The sequence below is a fragment of the Nerophis lumbriciformis genome, linkage group LG05 (genome assembly GCF_033978685.3).
Source record: "Nerophis lumbriciformis linkage group LG05, RoL_Nlum_v2.1, whole genome shotgun sequence".
Taxonomy (NCBI): domain Eukaryota; kingdom Metazoa; phylum Chordata; class Actinopteri; order Syngnathiformes; family Syngnathidae; genus Nerophis; species Nerophis lumbriciformis.
The window spans coordinates 33,209,055-33,224,852 of NC_084552.2; the positions used below are offsets into that span (position 1 = coordinate 33,209,055).

General features: G+C 43.4%; 1 protein-coding gene across 3 annotated transcripts; it reads right to left on the reverse strand.

The window, feature by feature from the left end:
• Nucleotides 1-654: 654 nt before the first annotated feature.
• Nucleotides 655-14,625, reverse strand: LOC133606609 (carbohydrate sulfotransferase 12-like). 3 transcript variants are annotated; one of them, XM_061960718.2, is made up of 6 exons: nt 14,453-14,625; nt 14,251-14,366; nt 13,894-14,069; nt 12,525-12,668; nt 3,662-3,966; nt 655-3,579 (listed from the first exon to the last, which is right to left on the reverse strand). In XM_061960718.2, the coding sequence occupies exons 2-6, from the start codon at nt 14,363-14,365 to the stop codon at nt 3,333-3,335; spliced, it is 987 nt and encodes a 328-aa protein (XP_061816702.1). In that variant the 5' UTR covers nt 14,366; nt 14,453-14,625; the 3' UTR covers nt 655-3,332. The 3 variants fall into 3 exon arrangements, with proteins under 3 accessions (XP_061816702.1, XP_061816701.1, XP_061816700.1); XM_061960717.2 differs by having other exon boundaries at nt 13,894-14,066; nt 14,251-14,625; XM_061960716.2 differs by having other exon boundaries at nt 14,251-14,625.
• Between the last annotated feature and the right edge of the window lie 1,173 nt (nt 14,626-15,798).

Here is a 15,798-nt window from a genome sequence, read left to right on the forward strand (position 1 = left end):
AAATGATGTGATTTAAAAACAAACGTCTACCGAGTTTCCCATAAAAAGTCAAGCTTTTATCAACAGTGTCCAACAGTCAAGAAGTTGCCCCCTCAGTTAATGATGAATTGATTTAAGTTCCTTATGCAATGTTTGAGTTATAAATAACAATATATAAGTAATAAATGTCAGTGTTTATCTCACAGAGGCTAATAACGAAAATAGCGTGTCTCACTGACAGTGTTGGGACTAACGCGTTACAAAGTAACGCGTTACTGTAACGCCGTTAGTTTCGGCGGTAACTAGTAATCTAACGCGTTATTTTTTTATAGTCAGTAACTCAGTTACCGTTACTACATGATGCGTTACTGCGTTATTTTACGTTATTTTTTATGTAGTATCGGCTAGAAACTGAGGATCTGAGTGTGTTTTATTCCAGCGAAGCAGAGACGTGCTTCTGATTCTTCCTCTGCGCTCTCTGTGTGTGCGTGTGACTGTGTGTCTGAGTGTGGGAAGGGGAGGGGAGGGGAAGGGGTGCGCAATACAACCGTTGGCCAACAAAAAAGTAACCACAGAACACTATACGACTATACGGTATAGTGTTCTGTGAGTAACCACAGAACACTATACGACTATACGGTATAGTGTTCTGTGGTTACTTTTTGGTTGGCCAAGCGGACGTGACGACAGGCTGTCCCCACTCAGATCCGCACAGACCGGGAGGGGGCGTGCCTTAAGTCCGGCTGGAAATCGGCAGAAATTTGGAGACTGGTTGTCCCAGGGAGAGGCAGTGAAATTCGGGAGGGTTGGCAAGTATGAGATATTCTCACTTCTTTTCTTTTGTCGAGTACAATTTAGTTAAATGTAAGTTGTGTCTTGGATCAAAGATCCCGTCTACTGCCCAAAACAACAATTCAAATCTGCCTGGTTAGGCTCTGTGTATGTCACGTGTGCCTTCCTTGGGTGAAGCCAGCTTTACAGCTATGTTGTTGATTGATTGATTGATTGATTGAAACTGTTATTAGTAGATTGCACAGTACAGTACATATTCCGTACAATTGACCACTAAATGGTAACACCCAAATAAGTTTTTTAACTTGTTTAAGTCGGGGTCCAGATACAGATATATACTATCAAATATATACTAACATCATAATACAGTCATCACACAAGATAATCATCAGGGTATATACATTGAATTATTTACATTATTTACAATCCGGGGTGTGGGATATGGAGGGGGGGGGGGGGGGGTGGGGGGGGGGGGTTAGGTTTGGTTGGTATCAACACTTCAGTCATCAACAATTGCATCATCAGAGAAATGGACATTGGAACAGTGTAGGACTGACTTGGTAGGATATGTACAGCAAGTAGTGGACACAGAGAGAGAGATCAGAAAGTATAAGAAAAAGTGTCTACATTTGATTATTTACAATCCGAAGAGGTATTATGAGGAAGGGAGGGTGTTAGTTTAGGGTTGTAGTTGCCTGGAGGTGTTCTTTTAGTGCGGTTTTGAAGGAGGATAGAGATGCCCTTTCTTTTACACCTGTTGGGAGTGCATTCCATATTGAAGTGGCATAGAAAGAGAATGAGTTAAGACCTTTATTAGTTCGGAATCTGGGTTTAACGTGGTTAGTGTTAGTGTTAGTGTTAGTATTATTATGCTGTTTGTTACTTATGTATGTTATGTTGCAGCTATTTAAAATAGTTTTGTCAATTTGTTCTGGCCTGAAATAAATTGGCCCTTTGAAACATATCTTTGTCTTTGTGTGTTGTATGTAGAGCACATTGCTTAGCAGAGTTCAGTGATGCAAATGTATGTCAAGTTGATCAACAGATTGTATTATTCTCCAGTGCAATAACAGTACTGAAATGAAGGCTAAAAGGGCATTAATGGGAGCTTTAAAAAAAAAAAGTAGAAGAAGTAACTAAATAGTTACTTTTCACAGTAACGCATTACTTTTTGGTGTAAGTAACTGAGTTAGTGACTGAGTTACTTTTGAAATAAAGTAACTAGTAACTGTAACTAGTTACTGTTTTTCAGTAACTAACCCAACACTGCTCACTGACTATATAGCTATATACTATTGACTGGCGGTATAGCTCGGTTGGTAGAGTGGCCGTGCCAGCAACTTGAGGGTTCCAGGTTCGATCCCCACTTCCGCCATCCTAGTCACATCCATCCCAGTAAACAAACTACAGACTTTATAAACAAATTGTGGCAACGTTCACGACTTATCACCTGCTGCATGTTTCCTCACCTCAGTAACTCTCAGTCACAGCTGATGGATGCTGTGATGAGAAGAAAAAAGCAACATCAAATGGTTTTCTTCTTTGCTGTATACTTTTAGTGGAAGACAAATGTGTCTGTCTCCAATATTGTCCACACCTGTCGCCATCTTAAACGCACGCCGAGACACCACAGAATTTAAGGGAGGGAAAATGAAGTTGAACCAAGAGCTCGGCTCTGTTTACTCCAAGAGTAAATCTCAGTAGCAAAGTCCGTGTTGTGTTCCACCATGTATTTTCCAAGCCAAATGATGCTAGTGCGGATGCTCCAGCGGTGCTGTGACTCTTTTTCCAGGAAGTTAAAAGTTAAAGTTAAAGTACCAATGATTGTCACACACACACTAGGTGTGGCGAAATTATTCTCTGCATTTGACCCATCACCCTTGATCACCCCCTATGAGATGAGGGGAGCAGTAAGCGGTGTTGCTTAAAATGCATTAATAAATGACGGTTTTTCAGTAATTCAAAATTCAAACGGTATTACCAACCGTCGGGCGGGTAGAAAGGCGGGATGCCCCGCCCCGAGTGGCCCAGCGCCTCAAATTAAAAATGTAAACTATTACTAACCGTCGGGAATTTTACCGCGGTTTATCATTATACCGTTTACTGTAAATCCCTACTTGTAAATAAACATTAGCAACAGTCAGTCCCCTGGCATTGCACCGAAGAACTGAAAAATGAGAAGAACCGCTTTACGGTCAGCTCTACGGCAAATATGAGTGAGGAGATTCCGACTGGTGTGCTCACTGGCAAATTTCACTTCAAAATACAGCCTGGCTGAACTTTAAATAAAACTGTTGCCACGTTTTGTGCAAATAAACGATGCACTTTCAAGTAAAACATTTAAAATATGTTCCTGTATGAATTTCATGTGTGTCAAAATGCAAAAGTGTAAATAATCTGATTTAAATAGTGTATTTGTTTAGCATCACTAGTTTTAATGTAATCGGAAGTTATCTATGAAGGTTTGAACCAAATTAGGATTACTACATTGGTGGAGGACTGTGCTCCATGTTGAACGTCCTCAAGAGTTTACCAAGTAGCCCCCAAAAAAGGCTCCTCCTCTATAGTGTGACGTTGAGTAAAGTGTAAGGTGGTTCGTAGCCAAACAGCTCATAGTCCTTTTGATAGAGCTCGTAAAGCTTCCTCCTGTCCTCCAGGGGCACTTCTTTAAACCACTTCGACAATGATGCAGGGGACGTCACATTTTGGTAGGCCGGGGGAAACTTGATGAGCTTCTCCATGTTCAAGGACGTTAGCACTTGCAGGGCGTCTTCATCAAGCGTCTCCTGATGCCCGATAAAGTCGTACCTGAGCAGAACACGTGAATGTTAATCTGGGTTTATTTCTCAGCACTGGTAATGATGGAGAAGATGAAGAATATGCAGCTTACTCGATGTAGCAGGGTTGACACGTGACGTGAAACTGCCTCCAGTGAACGTCAAACAAATGCCTGTTCGTCTTTGGGTTCAGCAGGTGCTGGACAAAATGGTAGAAGGTGGGCTGGATGCCTAACGCAACCGCCTCCTCCACAGTCGGCGGGGTGTCAGACAGGTTGCCGTAGCGATGCAGAAGGCCTTGGCTTAAACGTTGGTAATAGTTTTGATCCAACGACAGGAATTTGTCCCGGAAGGCTGAGATGAGGCGCACAAAGGGTTCACGGACAAACATGAACTTGGTGTAGTGCTTCAACTTGGCCTGCAAGCAAGGTAAGTTATTTGCATCATCTCCATTGTCAATGTGGTTGTTTTCTTGTTACGTGCACCTGACGACATTTACTAAATTAGTGGTTCTCAAACACTAGTGGTTCCGCGGGCTCTACCTAGTGGTATGCTAAAGAATCACTACAATAAATATTGTAATGTAACAGTTTTCCATCAATATTCTACCGCTTGTCCCTCTTGGGGTCATGGTGGTGCTGGAGCCTTTTGCAGCTGCACTCGGGTGGAAGGTGGGGTACACCCTGGACAGGTCGCCACCTCATCGCAGGGCCAACACAGATGGACAGACAACATTCACACTCACATTCACACACTAGGGACCATTTAGTGTTGCCAATCAGCCTATTGCCAGGTGCATGTCTTTTGAGGTGGGGGAAAGCCGTAGTACCCGGAGGGAACCCATGCAGTCACGGGGAGAACATGCAAACATGCAAACTTCACACAGGAAAGACCCGAGACCGGGGATCGAACACAGGCACCAGCACTAACCCCTGTTTCCACCGTGCTGTAACATAAAACTGTAACAATTTTATTTCCCTAGATTCAAACACAGTGTTGCTGTTCAAACTGCGTGTAATGTTACAATATACTTTGTTTTTAGTGAACACTTAGGCCTACTACGCTACTGTATTTTGATGTTGGTCATTATGGTGGCACTTGGAAAGCCACGTATTTTCTGAGGTGGTACTTGATGAAGAAAATTTGAGAACCACTGCACAGATCTATTCTAATGATGTGTTGGGAGGATCGCTTTCTGAATGTTCTGAATCTTTTTCAACGCTAATGTCGTGCCACAGAAAACGTTGATGGAGGGTTTTGAAGTTGTCTTAGGCCCCTTCTACACTAAGGTTATCGGGGCTATATCCCACCTAACCTTATCCTTGTCCACACACACACAATGCCACCGTCTAAGACCTCCTGCCCCCTCGGTCCGCCGGCGCAACGCGACCTAGTACGCATGCGTGAAAAAAAAAATACTGGATACTGGACACTGCAGGTGACGTTTCTTATCTTCCTGTTTTTTCTTGTAAGAGAATTAGGTACAAATTAATTATAGATACAAACAAGCAAGTAAACAACAATTAAGAAATAATAAAGTGCAACCAACACTTTAGGTTGAATTAACAAGAAGAAACCTTTTCTGCGCATAATTTCACTGTTCAAGCAAATTTCAGTAAAACTACAGTAACCAACATTTTAACAGTAGATTTACCTGCTAAATCAAGTTTGCCGAACTGGCCATACATGATCTTTTCTGCGCCCTGGCGTCGCCAATAAAAGGACAGTGTCCCAGGTGTGCGGATGTATGCCCCTTCATCCCTGTTGATGGTGTTGGCCCCTCGCTTCCTAATTTCCATAGCCTTCTTCTTTCATCTCTTGTATTTATTTGTTTCTCATGAAATGACTTCTTCTTGGCTGCCGGTTGCATGTTGTGATGTTCCGGAAGCCGGTGCATCGCCGTGACTTGCTACGCTGTCACTTCCGTTTGGTCGGTCGCATCTTTTGTGACTTAAAGTTGTGTTGCGACTTCCGGTTTGGGCAAGATGGAGTAGACACGTGTTGAGTCTCCCTCCCACAACTTTTTTACATTGCCACTCTTTTAAAACTCCACAAATTACGCCAGCGAGTCGGCGAGCGGGTGATTATATCACTCCGGAGTTGCAACCGGCAAGAAATGCCAACTCACTCGACGAAGCGGAGCGCCAGAGATACCGGTGCCGGACCTAGCTCCTCCGACGCGGGTGCCGGCGAAGTCAACATGTCGGCTATAGCTAGTCTTCTGGAAGAGCACCGCCAGGCCCTCTCAGCGGACTTCAGGACAGCAATTTCTACACTCGACACAAAGATTGATAAGGTACACACCAAGGTCTCTGAACATTCTCAGAAAATTACTGCACTCGAGGAAAATGCTACTTTGCAAGACGAACGCCTGCTAGCATTGGAAGCAACATGTGCTAAGCTAACGGAGATCGAAGCTAAGCTACGGGCTAAAGTTAGCGACCTCGAATCCCGGAGTCGGCGAAATAACATCCGAGTGGTCGGCATACCAGAGTCCGTGGAAGGGCCACGTCCAACTACCTTTTTTGCGGAGCTACTGAAGGAGATTTTTGACGAGGATTTCTTTGAATCACCGCCGGAGTGCGACCGGGCCCATCGGACACTCGCTAGCAAGCCGAAGCCAGACCAGAGACCGAGGCCCGTTCTGATACGGCTACACAAGTACCAGGTGAAGGAGAGAATTATCCGCGAGGCCAGGGCCAGGAGAGGCAAGCTACAATACCGAGGGTACCCCGTCGCCATCTACGAGGACTACGCGCCTGAAGTGGTGGAACAACGCCAAAAATACCGCGATGTGATGTCGGAGCTCTACCCAAATGGGCCTACGACCAGCATTATTGTTCCCGGCCAGGCTTGTCATAGTAACGAAGGATGGTGGTAAGAAGAGATTCGGATCTGTTATAGAGGCCAAGGACTTCCTGACATCAATCCGCACGCAAGATACCTGATGGGTTTGGGCGACTATTTACCCCTACAAAACGGCTGGACTTGACAACAATTTGCACCTTGACTGTGCAGCCCCTGGAATAAAAACTGTAAGTTCAACTTTTCTAGAGGCCTGATTTATGACAACTTTGCACTCATTGTGGACACTGTGGGCCTTCGTTTGTTTTGCTGTTTTAAGCACTAACCACCACTTTAGATGTGTGCTCATAATAGGAAGCAATGTTTGAGTGTTGCAATTTACACACTGGCTAACACATAATTTTCCAACATGGATGGTCGTGACGTAACACATTTTGATTATGCATCCTTTTTTTTATTTTTATTTGATCTAGTCATTCGTATGTACGTTATGAGGCACTCCTTGGTCCAAAATACATCACTAAAGCTATTGGTGCACTGTACATCTTGGTGTTGAGCAAACGCTGTTTATGTGCCTTGTTTGTTTATTTCAACTCAATATTTCCTATATTACTATACACTCAGGTTGGGATACGTCTCGCGAATGTAGGCTCACTTTAAATTCTTATTTCGCTTTATGGAGTTCATTACTGTTACTATAAGGGAGGAGACTCCGGAAGTTAGCATTAGTCAAGTTAGGCAAAGTAAGAGCGAGAGAGCTCAGATAAGGTTCTTATTTAGGGTGGGTAGTAAGGGTAATTGTATTCTAAATTGTTGGGGTTTGTTGAAATGTGTCTTTTTGTCATTACTAGTTTTTATTTAGTTTTATTTTTCATTATTCATTCTTTTTTTTCTTACCCGGGTGTTTTATACCACTTTGTTATTTTTATTTTTTGCTGCTATACCTTCCCTCTCTCCCTCCCGTCCCTCCCCGTGGGGTCTAAGGCGTGTCAGACAGATTTACTGTTGGGGTCTAATAGATGGCGGATGCTGGTAGGATGACGAGTGGCGGAGTGCGTATCATCTCTTGGAACACCAAAGGCATGAACAACGCTGTCAAAATTGGTAAGGTCTTAACTCGACTGCAACATCTTAAAGGGGACATTATATTTCTGCAAGAAACACACCTGAAGACATCAGAAAATCTCCGTATTAAGAGGTCTTGGATGAGCCATTTATTCCATTCCAAATTTTCTGCTAGGGCTAGGGGTTCGGCCATAATTATCCATAAGCGTGTTATGTTTGAGCCAGCAGACGTTATAGAAGATAAAGAGGGTCGCTATGTTGTGGTTTCGGGCACGTTACAGAATACACCGGTAATTTTAGTCTCTGTGTATGCACCTAACTGGGATGACGACACTTTTTTCACAAGACTTTTTGCTAGGATCCCCAATGTTGACAGCCACCGCATAATCGTAGGCGGGGATTTTAACTTAGTCCAAGATGCGATTCTTGATCGATCCTCCCATACCCGAAATACACTATCCAAAGCAGCAGAGACTGTGTCAACTTATGCAAACCAATTGGGACTTTCGGATCCCTGGAGATTCAGGAACCCACATGGGAAGGCATTTTCATTTTTCTCGCACGTTCACCATTCGTTTTCCCGTATTGATTTCTTTTTAATAGATAACAATCTCTTACATTGTATTAATGCATGCGACTACCACCCGATAGCCGTCTCTGACCACGCGCCAATCTCAGTCGACATTAAATTTCCGCAAGGTGTAACTGGCCGCACAATGTGGAGGTTTAGCTCACACTTGCTCTCAGACATTAAGTTCAAAGATTTTGTTGAAACAGAAATTCGTACCTATATTGAGTTTAATGACACCCCTGACATCGGAAATAGCACTTTGTGGGAAGCACTTAAGGCTACTATCCGAGGACAGGTGATATCTTATATTTCCAGGATGAGGAGGACTGAGAGGGCTAGGTTGACGGAAATTGCTAAAGAACTCCTCGACCTCGATAATGTATACGCTGTTTGTCCATCTCCAACCCTGTATAAAAAGCGTATTCTGCTACATTCAGAACATGACCTGCTTATGACGCACATAGTAGAGAGACAACTGCGACAATCCAAACAATGCTTCTATGAACACGGAGACAAGGCCGGACGACTTTTAGCTCAACGGGCCAGGGCTGCTTGCGCATCGCGGTCGATTCCCAAAATTAAACTACCCGATGGTAGTTATACTTCCGATCCAGTGGATATTAATAGGTGTTTTTCCGAATTTTACACTAAATTATACACTTCTGGATGCTCTCCTGTCTCTGCGATTTGCCCCAACCCCCTCGATTCATTAACATATCCTTGCATTGATATAAACATTGCCAGGGAGCTGGGTAGACCTATCTCCTCGTCAGAGATACAGGAGGCAATCCGATCTATGCAAAATGGAAAGTCGCCCGGCCCTGATGGCTTCACAGTTGAATTTTACAAGGCTTACTCATTATTGTTATCCCCCATTTTAGCAAGAATGTTTAATGATTCCTTCAACGCCGGCCGCTTACCAAGGACCTTGTCAGAGGCTTCCATTTCACTACTTCTTAAGAAAGACAGGGATGCTACCTCTTGTGGTAGCTACAGACCGATCTCACTTTTGAACGTGGACTGCAAGATTCTGGCGAAAGTTCTCTCTATACGTCTTCAAGCCGTGATGCCCTCAATAATTTCGGCTGATCAGACAGGTTTCACGCTGGGGAGGCATCCATTCTTCAATACCAGAAGATTGTTGAATATAGTTCTCTCTCCACCATCTGATACTCCGGAGGTTGTGGTGGCGCTGGATGCGGAGAAGGCGTTTGATAGGGTGGAGTGGGGCTACTTATTTTTTATTATGGAGAAATTTGGTTTTGATTCTAAATTTATTTCTTGGGTTAGAGTCCTGTACGAGACTCCACTTGCCTCCGTACATACTAACGGCATCCGTTCAGCGTACTTCCCTCTCCAGCGTGGGACCCGGCAGGGATGTCCACTTTCACCCATGCTGTTTAATATAGCCATTGAACCGCTTGCTATTTGGCTTAAGAATTAGGAGGAATTTAAGGGTATCACTCGTTTCGGTCGGGTCCATAAGCTCTCCCTATATGCCGACGATCTTCTGTTGTTCGTTTCAGACCCCTCATCCTCGCTTCCCCATATACTATCGATTCTGGATCAGTTCGGTCGTTTGTCAGGATACAAACTGAATATTCAGAAAAGCGAACTATTTTTTGTGAATAATTTGGCAAGGTCACTCCCGCGCTCACAATTCCCCTTTAAGATCTCGGAGGAAGGATTTAAATATCTGGGTGTGTTCGTCTCGAATTCTCCCACAGAGGTGTTCCGTAAAAACTTTCAGGCACTGTTGGACAAATGTAAATCGGACTTGTCCAGGTGGGCTGCCCTCCCCCTATCCCTAGTTGGCCGCATTAACCTCATAAAAATGATTTTACTTCCGAAATTTTTATATCTCTTTCAGCACATCCCTATATGTCTCAACAAATCATTTTTTGTTGGCCTTGATCAACAACTTCTTGCTTTCATTTGGCAAAACAGGCCAGCCCGCCTTGGGAAAGCCACTCTACAGCTCCCTAAGGCAGAGGGTGGTCTAGCACTTCCAAACTTTAGAAATTATTTCTGGGCCTGCAATATTAATAAACTTCTGTACTGGGTCCATTGCGACTCCCCAGCCGCCTGTCCACCTTGGGCTCAGATAGAGATGGCATCGTCTAATGGTTCCCTGCACGCGGTGATTTGCTCACAGTTACCATTATGTTCATCGGGGACCTCTCTAAACCCAGTTGTTAAAAATACCATTAAAATTTGGACTCAATTTAGGAAGCATCACGGCTTGCACAAGGCTTCCAGCGGTGCTCCGATTTTGAACAATCCCGCCTTTCTCCCTGCCTGCTCTGATTCTGCGTTTCGCACTTGGTTGACTAACGGACTTAAAATTCTCAATGACCTGTACCACGGTGGAGTGTTCTCTTCCTTCGCTTCACTGTCAACAAGATACAATCTGCCTAATACTCATTTTTTTTGATACCTCCAAACAAGGCATTTTATTAAAAAACAATTTCCTCATTTTCCCAACCGCCCCCCAGAAGCAGAAATCGATCGGTTTCTCTCCTTTGACTCTGACCAACGACGCTTGATATCTGTCATATATAATGAAATCGGCCTTCTGAATCCACTTAATACTTCACCTGTCAGAGAATCATGGGAGCATGACCTTGGAGCACCTATACCTGACGGGAGGTGGAGAGAAGCTTTGAGGCTGGTACATTCATCGTCCATATGCGCTAGGCATGGCCTAATACAATGTAAGGTATTACATAAAGCACATTTCACCAATGCTAGACTGGCTAAAATATACCCCAACCATAGCGACACTTGTAACCGCTGTAGACAATCCCCAGCTGACCATTTGCATATGTTCTGGACGTGCCCAAAACTCTCAAGTTTTTGGTCGGCTATTTTTGACACTGTTGGGCAGGCCCTCGATAGGACAATAACACCCAGCCCGCTGACTGCCCTTTTTGGCGTTCCCCAGGTGGACGGTTTACCTTCAACCGCTCGTCATGTCATTGCGTTAACGACTCTGCTGGCTAGGCGTACAATTCTTTTTAAATGGAAGCTTGCGTCTCCGCCGAGCCATAACAGTTGGATACAAGATGTCTTACGGTGTCTCCAGTTAGAGAAGCTTCGGTTCTCCCAGAAAGGATCTGTGTCATCTTTCCATAAAACTTGGGGCCCCCTCCTAGATCTTATTAGGGACAAGCTTGACATCACCCCAAGCGATTCGAGTAACACAACTTAGACAAGCTTGACATCACCCCAAGCGATTCGAGTAACACAACTTAGACAGAGCTGACCGCTGAAGCCCCACCACCCCCCCCCCCCCCCGACCCTCATTCCTTGTGTTTATTTACTTTTACGTTATATTTTTATTTATTTATTTATTTATTTTTTGCACATCTTATGTAGTATTTATTTATTTATTTACCTTATTTATCTTTTGTTTATCTTTAATATATTTTTTTAGATTGAATCTAAGTTTGCATATATTCATGTGTGTCTATATTTGTTGTGGGCACTAGGTGACAATTACCTTGGGAATTAAAGTGGGTGGGTATTGTAAGGGGTGGGGCTTACTATGTTACATATTGTAAAATGTGCAGATACCTCAACTTGCTGTTGCCATGATCCATCATACTGTACTGTCTGCAAAATTCAATAAAAATATTTGGAAAAAAAAAAAAAAAGTTGTGTTGCGACTTCAAAATGTTGTGTTGTTTGTATTTGTTGACGCTTTTGCAATCGTGCTGTTGCAGAAAGTTTTTGTTGTGACCTTTCTCGGCCACCGTAGCTATTTGCCTTTTTTCTTTTGAAGACGTCACAGACGGGCAAAATAAACTTAATGTTTAACGTCATTATTAAAAGTGCTAAACTTTATATAAAGTATGCCGTTCTTAAGCCCAATGTTTTCCTTTTCCTAGTATCAATAAAATAGATCGATTCCCGTTTAAAAACGATCTTGGATCGACAGCTATCTTTCGGAAGGTAAACTTGCCGAGCACAGATCAATATACTTAACCTTTAATATAAATCGATCAATCGTTACACTAATGTTCAGACAAAATTGGCCTATTTAAAATGTAAACACCACATGTCTGCACTACAACTCATCAAAACTAGTACTGGTACTAGAATTACACATCTTTTAAGGCTCAGATACTAATATTATGACAATGATGCAGCCCATGCATGGTATGAGGAAACATAGTTCAGAGATTATTGTACATTCAGTAGACAACAGAAGAGACTAAAATTACTGTAATGAGCGTAGATCAGAGAGACCACTAGAATATGTAACAACTATTGTAGGAACTTAATCCTGTGTTGGGAGGATCTCTTTCTGAGTGTTCTGAGCTCCTGTTTCAATATTGTGTTATGCCACAGCAGACATCATGATGCATATTGTATACTACTAATTAGGGTTTAAACTAAATTCAACGGGGCTTCTGCTGGTTGAATTTAAGTTGTGCACTCCATTTTAATTTGATTGCAGTTGAAAAGCTTCAGTGATGGAATGACATGAACCCTTCCTTACCATTCTCACGACATGTGAACTGAATGCTCACCTCCATCTCGACTTTCGAGAAGCTGTCAAGGCTCCGCAGATATCTTCGATTGTGGGCCTTTGTGGGAGATATGCTCATGAGATCAGGGTAGGGTTCGCCTTCTCTTAGTGCATTCATGAACCTCTTCCAATTAGTGCATGCCACCTGGAGAAAGGAAGAAGAAAAACTACAGCATACTTTTAGCACCAACAGGAGAATCATCTTGTTTAGCCGATCAGGGTTTTGGATGTCAAATCTTACTGTAGCAACAGGAGGTGGAGGTACGTAAAACTGAATTCAATTGGCGGTAACAAACAAACATGTGTGACCACATACCTGACTTACGATGTAGCCTAACGGGGCGTTCACACATTGCCAGTTTGGTTGCTGGCTCATTGAGTTTCTCAATGATGGCGGAAAGCTTTTTTCAACAAGTTTTAAACAAGCATCAAAAAGCAGCGTAGAGGCCACAAAAAAGTGCCATAAGCTCTTGTTTGCGCAGCCCGAAGGGCCGACCCCCGCATACCCATACTTGCCAACATTGAGACCTTCGAATTCGGGAAATTTGGAGGGCGGGGAGGGTTAGGTGTGGGGGGCGGCGGGTTGAGGTGGGCGGGGTAGGGGGGGGGGGCGGGGTTTGATGGTAGCGGGGGTGTATATTGTCGCCCGGAAGAGTTAGGGATGCAAGGGATTCTGGGTATTTGTTCTGTTGTGTTTATGTTGTGTTACAGTGCGGATGTTCTCCCGAAATGTGTTTGTCATTCTTGTTTGGTGTGGGTTCACAGTGTGGTGAATATTTGTAGCAGTGTTAAAGTTGTTTATACGGCCACCCTCAGTGTGACCTGTATGGCTATTGATCAAGTACTGTATGTCTTGCAGTCACTTTCGTGTGTATGCAGACGCCGCATACAACATGTGACTGGGCCGGCACGCTGTTTGTATGGTGAAAAAGCGGACGCATCGACAGGTTGTAGAGGACGCTAAAGGCAGTGCCATCACGGCACGCCCTTCATATTGTTGTCCGGGTGAAAATCTGGAGAAATTCGGGAGAATGGTTGCCCCGGGAGATTTTTGGGAGGGGCACTGAAATTCGGGAGTCTCCCGGAAAAATCGGGAGGGTTGGCAAGTATGTGCATACCTCACTGACCTTTTAAAACACTACCACCCATTGTGCTTCCTCCCATTTTGTGACTCCAAACATTTAACTCCCATTACTAAATCCAAGCACCCTCTGGAACGCTTTTCCATCACATTTCTGTGCCTCTAAATCACTACAATCATTCATCTGGGCACACCCTTCTTACTACTAAACTAGGGTGACTGCATCTAGCCTGCTACATTATAGATAGAATAGTTGATCATGTTGGTGTGTTGTTTGTGTGCCCCTCACCTTATTTATAAAGCAGTAAATGACGCCATGTTCATCATCGACAAGGAGGTGATGTAGCGCTGCTTCGATACGTTTGTCCGAGCTTTGCTTATCTTGGGGAAAGGCCTCCATGTTTTCTCTGCAGGCGTCTCTCAGCACCGTCTTCCTCAGCTCCTGCTCGCGGACCACCCTCCCTACTGGGAACCATGTACACACGCATGAGAGCAAAGATTGCTGTATTTAGGGATAATGCCAAAGCAAGTACTGCTATGTCAATACAGATGTCATCGGCAATAGACAACACAAATAAAAAGTCAGGTGGACCTTGTTCGTCACATTCAATTATGTGTGTAAAAATGAAAAGTCCAACATTCATACCTGTTGACATGTCCCCATTGTAATAGAATACCATCACACATAGGTATGTCACTAAAGTAAGGAGCGGCAAGACATAACTATTAGATATCCTTGTTGACAGCTTTTTACATGTCATCCTGTTAGGGAAGAAAAATGAGTTAAACCTACATAGCACCATTGTTTTTGTCCAGTACTTTTATTATAAAATAGTTGCAGGACTCACCTTACAGCATTGTCACCTGCCAGCACGTCGCTAACTTTGTGATCTCATTACCAGCCAATGTCTCACAAAAAGAAGTATGACAGACACAATCAAAGGTCAACCTGGCAGCTTTCCTGGGCTGACGCCCATTGGCCTCTCTAAGGAAAGTAACTATTGGCTGTCCTACAATTAGCTAGAAGTCATTACATGATGTCATCACTTTGTTTGCAAAATTAATTGCAATGGGCGCTGTAAAAGAGAGGAATAACGTGGGGAGAGATACAATGCCAATTTGAAAGTCTTTTTGTTTTCTTTAAATCAATTTTGTTGTGCATTTTTACATGTTAGAGTATTACATTTGATCAGAAGACTTGAGGGTTGTGACATCCACAAACAATCCTAAACTGGTTCATTAACATGAACAATGGGATTGGAACCAAGTCGCAGTTGTGAAACGTTTTGTCTTTTATTTTTATTTATCGCTGTGTTTCACAGGATGCAAACACAAGCCCCTTCTTTGTTACGCCACTGAGTGAGACGGCGAACAGGCACAAAGGGAGGGCCGCAGTAGAGTACACATTCAGTTCTTTATCTGACGTACAGATATCACTTTTTTATGGAGTATTAGTATGTTTTTTTTAGGAATAACACAACTCAAGGTAGCTTAATTTACACCCGCACATTCCATTTGCATTTTGTACGCTCAAGGGTGTCGGTCTGTGTCCTCTCTGCTCTGACTGCAGCTGGGACTGCTGCAGGAGGCTGCTGACCACCTGCGAGTGCTTAGCGATTGCAGAGAGGCTCACCTTTCATGTCTGCAAAACATCCAAAATAATCACTAGATTTGTCGCTCAGCTCTTTTGACAAAAAGAGACTATGCAACCTCCTAGCCTTGGCGCCACACATGAAATTAATGTGGCCCTGGTGGTCAATATTTTATTTGTGTGAGATGGTCATGTATGTGATGGACATTTGTAATGAACTCAGAGAAAACTTGTCTCGCGATTTGTTGGACTTTTTGGCTGAAATTATTGCAAAGCGGAAGAGCAGGTTAGGATAAATGGAAGGAGCTATGATGTGTGTAATTACAATGAAATTAGCAGAGCAGTTTAAGCAGTATTCTGACCCACCCTAAAGGAGGGAGGAGTCCTCCCATATTCTTTAAAGTACCAGTAGAATGGAAAAACAAGTTGACTTTATATGCTTAATTTTGTATCCATTTAACCATATACAATCCGCAAAGTATGTGAAAATACCGTCTAAACATCATAAAATGCCACAATTTCAGATGGCCATTTTAAATATTCTGCTCCAAATGTCTTCTGAAATTTCCGTAGATTCAGAGTGTTGCGTCTGACCAGTCTTCC